The following is a 16,938-nucleotide window of genomic DNA, read 5'->3' as shown; positions in this document are numbered from 1 at the left end:
AGGTGAACTCCACAGAATGGTAACCTTCATCAATGTCAACTTAAAACAAGGATTAGAAACCTGCTCTGATACCATGAAAGGAAATAAAAGAGCAAGGAAAGGAAAATTAATCCAAGAAAGTTTATGATGAAGTAATTGTTACCAAGAGAAAAGCAAAAACCTTGGAGCATCACCCAAATGTGAAGAAGGAGGCACAAGAACTTTTGAAAGGGGAAAAGCAAAGAAAAACCCCTTGTGATATTATGAATGAGGCAATGCCTAAAAATGAGAGAGAGAGAGAGAGAGAGCAAGAAGCTCTTTACAATATTGTCATTAAGAAGAAATGAGAGAGGAGACATCTCTTAAATAGAGATGAGGAGAGGAGTTACAAAGTAACTCCCAAATCTATGAATGCCACCATTCATAAAATGTGTGTGCCATGTGTCCACATCCTCTTATGGAGGAAATCTAATATTCCTTAATAAAGGAAAATAAAAGAAATGACTTGTCCTCACACATGTACTAGAGGACAAATTACATGTAGGAATTCCAAAGGAATATCCTAAACTAAATAAAAATAAACCTAAGCTAAGTAAAGATTAAATATTCTAACAATCCTTGTATTACATTTGACCCCAGTGAGACCATTACAACACCCGATGGCCCTTTATACATAGTTGCAAAGGTTAACGATATCCCTTGCCGTGGTTCCTTGATTGATCCCGCTTGCATAGTTAATGTCATAACTAAAGAGTATCTTTTCACTTCACGATTGCATAAACCATTATATGATTCTTCTAATGTATTTGTGAAGTTATTTGATGGCTTCTCTTGTCCTACCATTGGTTCTATCACCCTTCCTGTTGAGGTCCATACTAAATCCATGGATCTTAACTTTGTTATCATACCTTCTTCTGAGCAATTCCATGTGAAGTTGGGCTATCCTTGGCTATCTTCCATGAAGGCTATTGCTTCTCCAATCCACAAGTGTCTTAAATTTCCTCACAATGGAGAAATCATCACTATTAACCATAGCTTATTTTTTCCATCCGACAAAAGCCCTGGTGTTCCTATTGATCTCTTTTGGCCCAAACAATTTCAATCTCTCCCATCAAGGAGTGTTGCTCTTTTTCAATCTTATCAAAAATGGAAGAATGATATGATCTTATCCTTAAGTCAACCTAGATTTCCAACACTTGACATTCCTATTATTCTTCAAGATGAGGTTCTTCCCCTCTCGGATAGAACAAATTTCCCTCCTAAGGAAAATTATCGACCTACTCCTATAGATGTGATTTTACCTTCTCTTAAGAGGAACAACAAGATTCCTCCTAAGGTTATACCTATACCTTATACCTATTCCTCCTAAGGTTATACCTATACCTATAGATGTGACTTTACCTTCTCTTAAGAGGAACAACAAGATTCCTCCTCATGATGGACTTGGTCTCCTTCCTACACCTAATATTCCTCCTTTATATGGTGCAGTTCCACCTCTTTCCTCTTATCGAGAGAAGAGGCTTACTTCTCCTATTGTTCAACCGAAAAGACCTCAACCTAAACCTCCCACCATAAAGGAGAAAGCCATTCTTACTTCTTTAGAGGTTCCTCCTTCTTCTCAGCCTTTCACTAAGACTCGACGAAATCATTATGCAAGAGAACGCCAACAAAGACACCGTGTTCGAGAACATGAAGCTATCCCTCAAAATACTCATTCTCCTCAAACTGCAACAGTTGACATGATTCCCTTTTCTCCTAAGCAAGATTTTCAACCAACATCTCCCAATCATAAATTACATAAAACATGTGATGGTTTTACTCCTATTCATGTTCTTGCTGCTCTTGCTTTAAACTTTGATGACGAAATGGGTGAAAATGTTATTCATGATAAAAATACAACTCCTAATGCTTCTGATAGTGAGCATGAATATATTGATGTGGACAAACATTTATCGGATGAGTTTTCACAAACTTTAATCCTAGCTCCTAGAATCGAACAAAGTGACATACAACATGTTCATAGTCCTTGTTTGGATCTTGTGATAGCTCCATCTGATGTGCTCAATGTCGCTCCTCTAGCATGTTGCTCACCTTCCTGAAATAGTGATCAACAAGATCGGGAGGTGGATGTCATGCTAGATTAGTAATATTATTACTATAGATCTTTCTCTCCTTTCTTTCTCTTTTTGTGACCATTCTTCTATATGTATCCCTGTTCTTCTATTTTGTTCCCTTAATGTCTACTTGGGGACGATGCAAAGCATTCAGATCTTTTCTTGGTCTCTTTCCATGTTGACTCAAAAGACACCCTTTCTTCCCTTTCTTCTAAGGTAGTGTCCTTCTTTGGGGAATGAAGATTATTATATGCATATACATACATGATATACATGAGTTATCATACAACATATTGACCCCGAGGAAAGTAACACTACCTTGTATTTTGTGTTTATTATCCTTGGGTTTATAACTCGATTGGGGGATAAATACTTGTGATAACGTGCTCCCTCTCTTCTCTCCCTCTTGGGTGTATCCTACCTTAAAGCAATCGCTCTCGATAAGGCGCATGTGATCGCTTTAACATGGGGGCATACACTCCGCTCATACTTTCCTTCTTGTGATACTTAGAATTACTTAGTAAATTTTTCTTTGCTTTGTAATCTTTTGTGTCCTTACTTTCATGATTCATAGTGAAGGGAACTTTTCTACTTGCAGTCATGGTTCTCCCCTTCTTGATCTTCCTTTTTAATTTTTCAATCAAATTTGTAAGATCCTAAGTCCACTGGGGGCTTGGTGCATCTTGCCTCCTTGACGTGGTGAAATTCTTTCAATCTTGTTTCCTTGTACTTTACTGACAGTATTGGCATACGCTGATACTCCTGCTAAAGTAGGGGCTAAATGTAGTGTCATAAAATTGTGACCCTAGCAATTTACGACTGCATTAGGGTCCTCATGCATGCAAACTCTAATCCTCTAGCCTGATCGGAGACCGAAGATTGCTCAAACCATTAGAATTAGCTTCTCCCTTGGCCTCCGCACCACCCTGTATGCACTCTGTCCTATAGAAAGGGGTAGGACAGGGGCATGGTGCCACTGTCCCCCCTTGGATAGGGGCATGTCACCCTTTTCCTCCCAGGATAGGGGCGTGGCACCCCTGTCCCTGCCCTATTTTGGGGCAGGACCTTTCTAGAGCAAGCATTGTGGGTTGTGCAGTGAGTGGGAAATCTCCCCGATGTCGGCCCATGATGAAATTCAAATCCTTCAAACATGTATTTAAGGGGCATTCATCTTCTCATTTGCATAAGTTCAATAAGTGGGATGAGTGGGAAATTCACAAGCGATCAAGCATTCAAGAGCATTTAAGCATTCAAGCATTCTTTTCCAGCATTGAGCATTCTCAAGTCTCCCTTCAAGGCTAGGTGTTGCATTCAAGTCAAAGATTCAACCATTGAAGAGGAGATTGATTTCAACATTCAATTCCACACAAGAATATCAATCAACATTGCTACTACAACCTCCCTTGACATGATTTACAATTCAGTCTTTCATTTACATCTGCTTTCTTTCATTACTTGGTTAATTCCAAAACTAGGGTTTGACCTAAAGGCAAACCCCCAATCCAAACACATTTCCCTCTGTTCTCTGTGTGTAGGTTGCAGGTGTGCAGCTGTACTTTCAGATTCGGGCTTCATTTATAGAGGCAGAAAAACCCTTTTCATTTTGCGGGTTTTTAGGAGGATCGTGTACATTCCCACCATGGTCTGAACAACTTTTTATCAAATTTGCAAGGTGACTTCGTCTTGACATTTTACTGCCAAATCCAGGTGCACAACTTCATCCCATATTCAGATCTCAAGTTATAATCGATTCTTTGTCACTTTTGCACTACATAATTCAATCAATTTCCTTTCCAAATCAAACAAAGGAAGAAGGGATCATACTAACGTTCTTAATTCATTCAGAATTCAATCTATCATCTTTGTGTGGAGATTGAATCTAGTGAATTATCCCTCATCTTCCTAATGTAAAGGTGAAAAGTGCTTGAAGGATAATCAATAGTGAAACTCTCATCTCTCTTTGAGGGAAAGGGTTAGTTTTCCTCTTGATCTATCACTCATCATTTTCCGACCATTACAATATGAATGAGCCACATTAATGAGTATACTTGCATAAATTCACGAATAAACTAGTCCTTAATATGGGGATATGATTTTTAGTGATGCATTTATATTAAATTGTAGAGAAATATTATTGGGCTACTCTATTGTGTAAAGGAAATTTCATGACTGCATTAGTTGGAAAGGAATGTAAGATTTTATTTATTTTATTTGTTCTATGTAATTACTTCTTATAGAAGCTAAAGGATTCTGGATTTAAATCAACTAATAATGGTATTTTGGTTGGATGTAAGATCCAACACTCCCTTCCAAAGCTTGGTGTCCACTTTTGTTGCAAATATGCATACAAATATATCTACTTTTTACTTAATAGGGTTCAATGTTCTTAAACCATATAGTTATCAAAAAATAAAAGAAAACCTTTTGTCTCATTTTTTTGCTTGTCAAAATAAATAAATAAAGCAATATAAAATAACAATAATAATGATTAAGAGACAAAACCCATCATTGGAAGTCCGAGTGAGTTCTTTCAACCTATAATGTATATAAAATATGTTTAGTAAAGGACATTTTAAACTTAGCTCATTCAAAATTTTAGAGTACTGAGAGATATTCATCTTTAGTGAGAGGATTTGGGTTTCTAGTGATTTCAATAGTGCTGAGATCTACTATTTCATGATAGAATACTCACTTGAAAATGCCATACATCTTTATCCTAACCAATAAGAGGATTTGGTATAGGAAATATAAAGGCCCCATCCCAAAAGAAAAAAAGAAAAGAATAGAACTTTAGGATTTTGTCTTTGAGATACCTAAATCTAACAATAGAGAAGGAAACTCATACGGGATGAGATTCAATCCACATTTTAAAAAAGGTGCTTGAATAGAATTTTATTAAATAATAAAAAAGGGTCTTTTTTCTAAATTGATTTGTTAGAAAATTAGTAAGTTCATTTATTTATTTGGATTTCCTTTTTATGAGTTTTTTAGTTTTGGGAAAGTAAATTATTCCTCTTAATGATTAACTTTTAAGAGGCTTAAAAATAATAAATGTGTTCGTTGGTGTACCATCCCCTTTTTTGGGAGTTGGTGGTGTGGCTCTTGGTGAAGGTTTTCAAGGGGTCATACTTTGCCCATGTGATGGAAGGATTGTCGTTTTTCTTCTGTCCTGGTTAGGAAGGATTGTTTGGGACCCAGGTGGTGCTTTTGTTTTTTGGTTTTGTGATTGGCTTATAGGCATCATGGTCATTGGACGGATTCAAATGTTGTAGTGGACCTCTGTTTGGGAGGTTTGCCTGTCTTTTTTCTATCTCCTTTCTGGGTTTCCTCTTGATGTGTGTGGTCATGCCTCTCTTCCTATGTTTTTCAAGAGGTTCTCAGGTGTTTTTCAAGCTGCCATCTTTCAACTTTTCTCAGATTGTCCTATTGAGGTGGATCATTCTTCTGTTGAGGGGAAGAGGTGTGGGTTGAGTTTGTTGGGATGGCTCCTATTTGGGGTTTTGGATGCCCTGCTTTTTTAGGCTGGTGGTGTTTCAATTTCTCTTTCCTTGTTGTTGAGTTTCTTCCCCCTTTCTCCTATAGAGGTGGAGACTTTGGAGGAGCTTGTCTGTTGGGAATCTATTTGGATCAAGCCTCTTCTTAAGTTCAAGGTTTTGGGAGCCTTTTCAAAACCCAGCTATCCAAAAAAGCTTTGTGGTTCCATCTTTCAGCTATTGAACCTTGGATCCTAGTTAGAAGCTCTGCTGATGGCTTCCTTTTTTTCAGCCCCTATTGAGGTGGGTCCCTATCCTATTGAGGTGGACAGGTGCTTTGTTGTTGGAGGTATGGCTGTCGGATGCTTTGAGGTTGTTGGCTTCTTCCTCGTGGTTTTGGGAGCCATTATAAAACCCAAATCGAAGGTTAGGGGAGCCTTTCAAAACCCCCTTACTTATGTTTAGTTTTTAATGTTTATCTTATGGTTTATTGTCTAATTGGATGTTGATAGTTTTCAAGGGCCCAATACTGACTGTGGTTTTTTTTGGTTAAGGTTTGGGCTAGCTTTTAGCTGCCTGGAGTTTTTGTCTCAGGTTAAGGGAGCCCGAAAATTCCTTGCTGGTTAGTTGAGGGTGCCTGTTAAACCCTCTTTCTTTTCTTTTATGAGCTATAGTTTGATGTTGCAGCCTTGTTAGTGTTGCCAGTCTGATTTGTATTGATTATCTTTAGATTTCTTGGGTGGCTCTTTCTATTTGTGGCTGCGCTGATGTTCAGCTGGCATTAGCTTGTTTAGTTGTGTTTGGGCTGCTGATTTTCCTTATTTGTATCCTTTGGTAGCGTAGTATTGTGGGTTCTAGATCCTGGTAAAATCTAAGGGTTTTAGGTCCCTTCAAAACTTGTTGTAAGGGGTTTCAGGTCCCCTCAAAACCTATTTTTACCTTAATCAAAAACAATAAATGTTATTTATTTCTTTGTTAATTTATTAAGTATTTAAGATTAAATAATTTAAGTTTTAAAGTATTTAAATGTTTTATAGTGATTTTTAAAACTCAAATTATAAGATTACTAATTAAATTTTAATAACTAACATTTTGAGAATAATACCTAATTTTAAACTAATTTTTTTTTTTTTTCAATAAAAGTGGCATAGCCACTAAACTTTATTATATTATTTTTAAATTGTTTTTACAATGGGTTCAAAAAAGGCATACCGGCAGGAAAGAACCCACAAGAAAACCTCTGGTTGTCGCCTTGAGAAAAGAAACTACACTACCCTTACAAAATAGGAGGATCCTGATGACCCAAAATCTCACCCATACCCATATAGATGCCCTATGTATAGAGATCCCGTAGGACATATATCTCAACTGATTAAAAAACTCTGTTGGTTACAAAAAGCTGGGTTGAATTTCCAAACAGTTTACAACAAGAAGATCTAGGAGCCCATCAAATGATAACAACAGCAAGATATAAAATGTAGAGAAGCATGCCGAGATACCAAGGAGACCAAAAACGTGAAACCGAGGAGGACCAAAACTGAAATAGACCGGAAATGTCCAACTCCATAGATTTGAGATAATGAGAACTACCCAAAATCCATCTCATAAACAGCCTGCAAAAAATGTGAGATATCTACAAAAGGTGAGAACAGTTAGTCCAAAAACCAATTACTCGAGCTTTCCTCTAGAGGAGAAGGTAGAGCATCATGAGGAACCAGTGACTGTATAGGAACCGTAGGGAGAGGAGTAGCAGATGAAACAAAACATAAATTAATTAGAGCATGAAGACCAATTAACACTTCCCGTGCTCTGACCAAAACCTGGGGAGATATAAAACCAAACAAACTCTCCACAGACTTTAGAGATTCATCAATGGTGTCACAGATCAGGCCCATTCTAATTTCAAAGAGAAAATGTCCATAGTGACCATCTTCCAAAAGATTTTGAACAGAAAGAAAGCCCCCATATAAAAAATATAACTATCCAAAGCTGACCCAAGATGATGCATATCAAGCATTGGAGGTGCCACAAATTTTGATGCAATGAGCTGGACCAGAGTCTTATCCCAAAGAAGATCATAACATATAGTAAAAAAACAAGACAAACCTTCTAAAAAAGAGATAAAAGAAGGAGAGAGCAACCAATGATTACCCACCACCCTGCGAATTTTAGACTCCAACTCCAAATTATGCAAAACAAAAACTCTCCCAAACTTTTCAGAAACATAACCATAATCATAATTGTCGACAATGTCTTCCTTAGGAGTAGATACTAAAGCACGATAAGTCGGAAGAATAATAGACATGAGGAATAGTTACCTTTCCCACAGAGAGAAGAATTCCTTAAGATACCGTCGACGCAGATAAACAAAGACATTCTGCACCAGAATTAATATATAGCCGAAAGAAACATAAATTAATTGGCCACCATACACTGTAATGAATGTTTCATCCGTCTGAAAAGCCAAGAAAAAACATGCCGAGAAATGCATCCTGATTGATCAAATTAATTCAAAGGCCTATAATAATATAGCCACCTTTCATAATAATGAATGATCCGCTCATGTGAAAAAATCAAATCTCCAAAAAATCATTTTAAGAGATGCATCTCGGGTGAACCACAAAACCAATAATCATAAAACCTCATAATCGCCTTTGTGAGAAGTACCATACTATCTCCACTGAAGCCGATAAACAGTATAGCAATAATCATTATATTGAAAGCCATGGCATGCCACAATTAATCAAAACATGTAATCCGTATCCCTCATATGAGAGCAACCTCGAAAAAAGCTATGAGAGAAAAAATAGTGACAAAGCATGCCGCCACTCTCAAAGCATTTTGGAGATAAAAAGAACGAAGTAGAGCCAATAAACATAGTCTCCCTTAACGCTTATGACGGCTCACAACCAAACTATGTATATGGCAACAAATTACCACATACAGAGTCAGATTACCAGCTGAGCATAAACACCTTCCATAATAATGAATGGTCCGCTTATGTGTAAAAACAAGTTTCCAAATAATCATTTAAAGAGATGTATCACGGGTGAACCACAAAAAGCCAATAATGAGTAAACCTCATAATTGCCTCTATGAGAGGTACTATACGATCTCCCCTGAAGCCGATAAACAGAACGACAATAATCATTATATAGAAAGCCATGGCCCATCACTATTAATAAAAAATTATGTAATTAATATCCCTCGCATGAGAGCAACCTCGAAAAAAAACTATGAGAGAAAAATAATAGCAAAGTATGCCGACACTCTCAAAAGCTTTTTGAAGATAAAAATAATGAACCAGCGCCAATAAACATAGTCACCCTTAATGCTTATGACAGCTCACAACCAAACTATATATCTGACAATTCACATACAGAATTTGATTACCAGTTGAGCATAAACAATAAACATGCCTATCTGGACTGGCAATAGAGGGTCATTTTATCAAAAGTCAGAGACAAAAAAGACCACAAGATTATTGCAAGAATTCCAAAACTGAAACAGGAATTTCAACAGAACTTATATCAAGAAGAATAGCATTACTATCAATAGCAAGATTAGCTAAAAAATCTGCTACTCGATTAATTTCTCTATAACAATGAGTAATGAAGAAAGAATCAAAGAATTCCAATTGCTGAAGGATAAGATCAAGAAGATATTGCAATTGCCAACAATGAGATTTCTTTTTTAACACACTCTGAATGATCACCAATGAGTCCCCTTCAACAATGAGGTCTTTAATTCCAAGGGAAATAGCCAACTCCAGACCCAAAGACAAAGCCTTAAATTCAGCAAAATTATTAGATTGAATACCAATTGCATGACACCTAGCATGAATAATATGAGTGAATAGTTGACTTTTTTAATTCTACTTTCATAAAAAATAATATTGTACCATAAAGTTGTAACAACAATAAGTTATGAGACAATTTATCAACCAAGTCAAGTAGAAATGAAGTTGGGAAACATATTTGAAAAAAATTGTTGTGTTGCATATTAGGTCCACATTAAAATGTGGGCATGACATGTAGATTCCTTAAAGAATACAAGTGCTAATTTATTTTAGTGCATTGGTGGTTTTCTCCTTAATATGAGAGAAGATTTGACAAATGGATGACATTAAATATGCATAGATAATAATAATCTTGCAAATATGCGTTTAATTTTGTTTAGGTTGGGAAAGGAAAAAGGTAAGGATAGGGCCACTTTTGATTTGAATGTTGAAAAATAGAATCAAATTGATTGTAAGATCAATCTCACACTTGTAGGAATGATCTAGATGATGAAATAGTATACTTTTTTGTAAGAAGTCAATGTTTGATCATAAAGGATGGGAAGGAATATGAATATGGATTAAAAAGTATAAAATTGTCTATGAGCAAAGATAGGTTGCACAAAAGATAATGAGTTTAATTTCATACAAAATTGGAATGCTTTAAGATGACAAAATATTGTATTAAGAAAGAAGATTTGACAAACGAATGCCATTAAATTTGCATAGATAATAATAATCTTGCAAACATGTGTTTAGTTTTGTTTAGGTTGGGAAAGGAAAAAAGTGAGGATAGGCCCACTTTTGATTTTGAATGTTGAAACATAGAATCAATTTGATTAAGATTAATCTCACATTTGTAGGAATGATATAGATGATGAAATAGTATATTTTTTGCTAGAAGTATGAACAACTATAGGTTGTACAAAAGATAATGAGTCCAATTTCACACAAAATTAGAATATTTAGGATGGAGAAAATTGTATTATGAAAAAAGATTTGATAAATGAATGACATTAAATATGCATAGATAATAATAATTATGCAAATATGTGATTAGTTTTGTTTAAGTTGGGAAAAGAAAAAGGTGAAGGTGGGCTCACTTTTTATTTTGAATGTTGAAAAATATAATCAAATTGATTGTAAGATCAATCTCATACTTGTAGGAATAATCTAGATGATGAAATAGTATTTATTTTTATTTATTTTTGCAAGAAATCAATGTTTGATCATAATGAGTCCAATTTCACACAAAATTGCATCATTTGTACTTAGTAAAAGTATGAATCTACTATATCAAAATAAACACAAAAAGCACAAAATTGACATGGATATGCAAAATTCACTATTACAAATTTATAATGCATGTATTTGAAAGTTTTTAAAATTTTTGTCTATCAATTAACTATAAATTCTACCTAATTCAACAAAAAAACATGTTAATTTCTTGCTTTCTTAAATTTGCAAAATCTTCATGTTAAAACTTTAGAACTTGACTATTATTATGATGAAGAAAAAAAAACGAGAAAAAATGATTATTTAGAGAAACAAGTAATACCAATTTACATTGAGAGTTAAAATCTCCAAGTAACAAATATTTAAGATTTGGCTAACATATCACTTCTATGAAGGATAATATTGATGATATTGGATAGTTTATATTAAGACATAACATTTTATGTATAACTCTCAATACAATGAACTTAAAAATTTAAAAAAATAAAATTTGGACTTCATACATGTATGGGTAAATTCAATGTTTGGGATCCACCTCCTATTTTTCTTGCTCTTGTTGTCTAGTAGATATTTATAATTGTGCTTTTCGATTATTTTGAACTCTTTTCCATGTGAATTTTTAGAAAAAAAAAAAATTCACTTTTTTAATTATGTGTAATATTATTTTATAAATGATAATATAAACACTATTCATTTAAAAGAAAATAATATGAATCAAAAGAAACCAAAAATATATATAAACACACACCATCAAAGATAATAATATGAATCAAAAGAAACAATGGATATTGACTATCATGATGAATGCTCATTGCTGAGATGTAAATATAAATGTAGTATCAAAGTTCAACCTTATAACATAGAAAAAGAGATCAGACTATAACAAAACCTAGTAAATGAAGAGCTTTGTTTTAGTGACATGATGTCCCATGGGAAATGCACAAAAATTTGTAAGACAATCAAGAAGAATGATCACTATGAAAACATAAAATAATAATATGATTCAAAAGAAGACAAATATATATACACATCTTCAATTATAAATAGATATAAAACAAACAACTTTATTTATATTAGTGAGACTAGATCCTGTGAGACTTTATATAATATTTATATTCATTTTTAAATATAATTCTAGTACCAATTTCATGACTTAATTTGTGTAAAAAAAGATCTAGAAATCAGAATCTACTTAAAGTTGATCAGGATTGAGACAAAAGTTCAACCCATACTAACACACAGTAGAAAAGGAGATCAGAATAAAGCAAAACCCAGCAAACTCTAATCAATCGAGCTAAGCCCCAACCCAACAAACAACTTTACTGAATGATATTCATTTTTTAAATGTAAATATAAATCTAGAACCAATTTCATGACCTACTTTGTGTGAAAAAAGATCTATAAATTAGAGTCTATTTAAAGTTGATCAGGATTGGGACAAAAATTCAACCCATTCTAACACAGTAGAAAAGGAGATCAGAATAAAGCAAAACCCAGCAAATGAACATCTCTGTTTCAGTGACATGATGCCCCATGGGAGATGCACAAAGACTTATAAAGAGCAGAATGACCACTATCAAAACCTAAAAGGTAGGAACTCCATGAAAGCATATCTTAATGCATCAGCAAATTTAGAGAGACAATTTCAATGTTGGAATAGAAAGGAGATTTTTCTTTCTCTTCAGAGCAACCCCAAGCACTTCGCTCATGTCCAAAGCAGATTGATCGCTTTCAAGTCTCCAGTGAAAGCAATGCATGAGCTGTGACAACACAAGTTCTATAGTCCCCAGAGCCATTAGAATCCCTGGGCATCCCCTTCTTCCTGTCCCAAAAGGAAGCATCTTGAAGTCCCTGTCTTTGATATCAATATCTTGACCCATGAATCTTTCAGGATTGAATGTCAGAGGATCTTCCCATGATGCTGGATCTGTATGTATTGCCCACAGGTTAACTATAAGCCTTGTTTTCTCAGGTATAATGAATCGATCAGGTCCCACAGTGCAAGCTTCTGTAGATTCATGGGGTAGCATTAATGGCCCCGTTGGGTATAATCTCAAGGTCTCTTTAACCACACAATGCAGGTATTCCATGCTGGGCAGATCAGATTCTCTTACCATCCGGTCTTTGCCTACTACAGAGTCAATTTCTTGCTCCAGCTTCTTGGCTACGTGGGTATTTCTCAGCATCTCTACCATGGCCCATTCTAATGAGGCAGCTGTTGTTTCTATTGCACTGAAGAGCAGAACCTGTGAAAAACATGACATAATAATTAAATCCAGCTCTTTTCTCTGTTGCACCGAAGAGCAGAGGATATGTACACATAAATTAAATAAAAAAATTTCTCTTTATTGCAGCAAACAATAGAACCATGTGTCACACGGACACCAACTAAGTGCAATTGGTGTTTCTACGAGCCACTGTCCATGCCTAGAAAAGAAAATATGCAATATAAGATTTGGGAAAAGCTGGTTAATGCAGTGACTGTTTATGTCCGGAGCTGGCTCCCCACCGGAAATAATTAACATCTGGAAGAAAGATGGATTGGTTCAGAGGATCAGTAGTTTAGGTTTTAGTTGGTCTATGAAAAGCTCAATATGCTATCACAGCGAGATCAGATTAAGAGCTTTCAAACATTTTATAGAGTGGTTTCAGGGGACGTGTTGAAGATAAGTCACACTCATACCAAAGATAAACTGATCATAATTCGATAGTCAAGCATCAACCACCATGACCTAGTGATCATGTAAATGTAAAATTGAACCACTGTCTATCTCATCAATGACTAGAGCTCATAAATGAAAATGTGCAGGAAAATTGAACCACTGTTCATGCCATCGATGCCTATAGCTCATAAACAAAAACATGCAAATATAAAATTTGGAGAATGTTGAGGAACAGTTAGAATTTGAACCTAAAATCTTTCATTTGTTGCTGGATTGCTCTACCACTAAACTATTGGACTTTTAAAGAGAAATCCATCTTTGATCTAAGTGGCTTATTTCCAACATCATTTTAAGTCACTCTATAGAATGCTTGGGCACCTAACCTAATCAAACTTTGATACCATGTTGAGTTTTGCATGGATCAACTAAGACTCGAACCTAAAAGATAAGTCACACCCTAACAAAAGATAGACTGGTTCTAAAGACCAATAGCTCAGTGATAGAGCACTCCAACAACAAATGAAAGATCTTTATCTTAAATTCAAATTCCAATTGACCTATGAAAAGCTCAACAACCATTAATAATAGTGATTACTTACAGTAAACGTAAAATTGAAATGGGAAATAGGGCACTCACAAATATTATTGATTTGATGTCAAGACTATCATCAGTCTCAGCCATGTCCAGAAGGGCATCAATGACATCCTCCACAGTGGACTTCTGACTGCTCTTAGCAGAAGCATGTTCATCAATTACATTCTGAATAAGTCTGTCAAATGAATCGTTGGCCTCCCTCATCTTCTTCTTCAAACCTTGCACATCCAGCCAGCCAAGGAGAGGAACAGAGTCTCCAATGTTAACTGCATTAACGGTTTCAATCACTTGCTCCATCATATCAGCAATTTCTTTATTATACAGAAATCCTTGTTCTGAAGAGCCAACAGAATATATGCTGCCAGCAAGTATTTGCCAAATTAAATTCTTGGTAAGCGAGAGCAAAACATGACTAACATTAACAGAAACAGTTCCCTCTTTGCTCTTCTCCCAAACAGAACGCATGGCTGCACAAACTGCTTCCTCTCTAACAACTCTGAAGGACTCCAATCTTTTTGCACTCAGCAACTGGGTCATCCATATCTTTTTCACACGCCTGAAGTGATCTCCATATGGAGCTAAAGACGCGGGCTTTTGATTATAAGCGAAATATGCAGCCAGTGAAGGCCTGCCTGCAAAAGCTAAATCATGGGTTGTTAATACTTCTTTGGCCATGTCTGAAGAAGACACAACGAGTGTAGGAAAAGAACCCAGTCTCAAGTACATTATGGGTCCATATTTATGGGCAAGATCTTTAAGAGAATGATGAGGAAGCATTCCTAGCTGGTGGAGATTTCCTATGATGGGCCATGCAAAGGGTCCAGGGGGCAATCTTGTTGGAGCGAGTCTTCTCAAGGTGTAAACAAAGCAGAAAAAGATAAAAAGCATGGCTATTGCAGGAAAAGCATCTGCTCCGACTAATTTGGAAAATCTCACAATGGGGAGCTCCATTACCAAAAATTGATTGTCTCTGCCATTAATGGCTTCAAGTGATGGCTATTTAAACTTCAAATTTATTGATTTTAATTTTAATGGAAATAACTAAATGTATGCTTGTTTATTATGTTATAGTCTAAATTTTCATGGAATCTTATAAACTTTTGGTACCTTATATAGGTCAACGGGATTAATGTCACATTTTTTTTTGTTCTTACAAAAGTGTATATTTCAATATGGATCCACTATCAAAATGTATATTTTAATATATATATATATAGTGTTTAGAGGACAACTCTGTTAAATTATGAAAGATAAATTACATAGTTTCACTATGAAGTGGATCATGATATGTTGAAATTTATTCTTCTAAATCATATCTTTCTCTAATGTTATTATGTATTATGTATGAAACCCTTGACCCAATTCATGAACTCTCTAATCTTTGTTGTGATAACAAGGGATGGTTGTGGTTTAAGAGGCCTCTAAAATCCTCTAAGTTGATTTTCACCATCCCTTTCCTCAATTTCCTAAAACAATGATATTGTTGGTTATTTTCTTGAATTAGCTTCATATTAAAAACACGTATTTTCCTTGCAACATAGTTCTTGCCATAGTAACATATTCCCTTCGTTGTATCTCCACACAAGTTTTTTTTGATACAGTTAGTCACTACCAACTTACACCACAACTTCTTCCCGAAAATCTCTATTATTTTAATGTAGAGAATACCTCTACTATCTAGTTGTCATGGATATGTCTATTCTCTAGAATGCTAGAATCAATGGTTGTCTTTATTGTGTTTTCTGTATGTGGAGATCCAATTAGAAGAGATAGTGTAATAACTTCAAGAGGTCACCATCTCTACATTCACAAATACATTTGCTCAATATAATCCTTTGTTCCATTATCTCTTGGTGGATGTATTAACACATTCTCCATTGGTAAGGTAGTTATTAAGAATGTATGTGAGTAGAGATCTATAAAGGAGGACCAAAAAATATTGAGGGAAAGATCTTCCCATACTTCATAGTATTACATAAGTATGGAGTCAGTGACATGAATGTATAAGTTTCTTATCATCCACAAAGTTGACCGGCATACATTACAAACCAATGGATTGTATTATGTCTTGGATATGTCTCCATGCCTCCTTGTGATCTAATAAAATGATTTATTCCTCTTGTTCAATCACATTATTTTTTGTAGGAGTCTACCACTTTATTCACTTCTTAGAAGACATGAGATATTCTTTATTTCTACATCTTTGTACCTACCTACAATATTATTAGTAGATTGTTAGCTAGTTTGAGGCATCTTCTTGTGTTACATCACAAGCTCTTGCTTCCTCCTCATGGCCTTCATTATATAATTGAAAATACAAAAAAAATTCTTTCTTAGAAATGAACTAGACTTCACTAGTTATAAACCACATTGTTAATATTCTTTTTTCTTTAGAGTTGGCTATATTTATGTGGTCATGACACCACTGATATTTCAAATAATTGTTTGACCCTCTCCATTCTATTCCTCAACAACTCCTATCTAGTTATCTTGTTTTAGTTTCCTACCATTTGTTCATTTGACATTAATCTTTCTTTTCCCAAAAGATAATGATGCCAAAGCATTTTCAAATACCAACATATATTTGGGATGCCACTAAAAAGTGCATGCACCTTAGACACCTTATTTAGGACTTTATTGACTTGAATGCCATATAAGTCACTTGTGTAAATGACAAAGTGAATAAATCTATAGTTTAAAAAATTAAAACTTATAAATATATAATAAACCTTTTTTACATAATATAAATTTTAGTTTCATAGACCACATCCCTTCACACATTACCCATCTGTAATTTGACTATGTACCAATCTAGGCTCTAAGATAAATGTAGATTCTTATCTCAAGATTATTTTCCATTTTCTCAAATGGTGAATGTAATGGACACTCAACCTTGTTCTCCTCAAGTTGAGCTTATTCCTAACCTCGCCATCTATCTATCCCCTATGATGGTCCTTTTTATATCCAAGCCTTGGTTAACCAAAAATTCATCCCCAGTGTTCCAGTGGACCTAATGTGCATGGTCAACATTATTACAAGAGGAGTTTATTTGCATCCACTAGCTACATAGAGATGTTTATTGTATTTCTAACATTTATTT

At 35.0% G+C, this 16,938-nt stretch overlaps 1 protein-coding gene across 1 annotated transcript; it reads right to left on the bottom strand.

The window, feature by feature from the left end:
- Positions 1-11,961: 11,961 nt before the first annotated feature.
- On the bottom strand, positions 11,962-14,842 carry LOC131067053 (cytochrome P450 750A1). The gene is made up of 2 exons (XM_058001986.2): positions 13,881-14,842; positions 11,962-12,826 (listed from the first exon to the last, which is right to left on the bottom strand). Exons 1-2 carry the CDS (start codon positions 14,787-14,789, stop codon positions 12,212-12,214), a joined length of 1,524 nt encoding a protein of 507 aa, XP_057857969.2. The 5' UTR covers positions 14,790-14,842; the 3' UTR covers positions 11,962-12,211.
- Between the last annotated feature and the right edge of the window lie 2,096 nt (positions 14,843-16,938).

Source organism: Cryptomeria japonica, chromosome 5 (genome assembly GCF_030272615.1).
Source record: "Cryptomeria japonica chromosome 5, Sugi_1.0, whole genome shotgun sequence".
Taxonomy (NCBI): Eukaryota; Viridiplantae; Streptophyta; class Pinopsida; order Cupressales; family Cupressaceae; genus Cryptomeria; species Cryptomeria japonica.
This window is presented reverse-complemented; position numbering and strand designations above follow the sequence as displayed.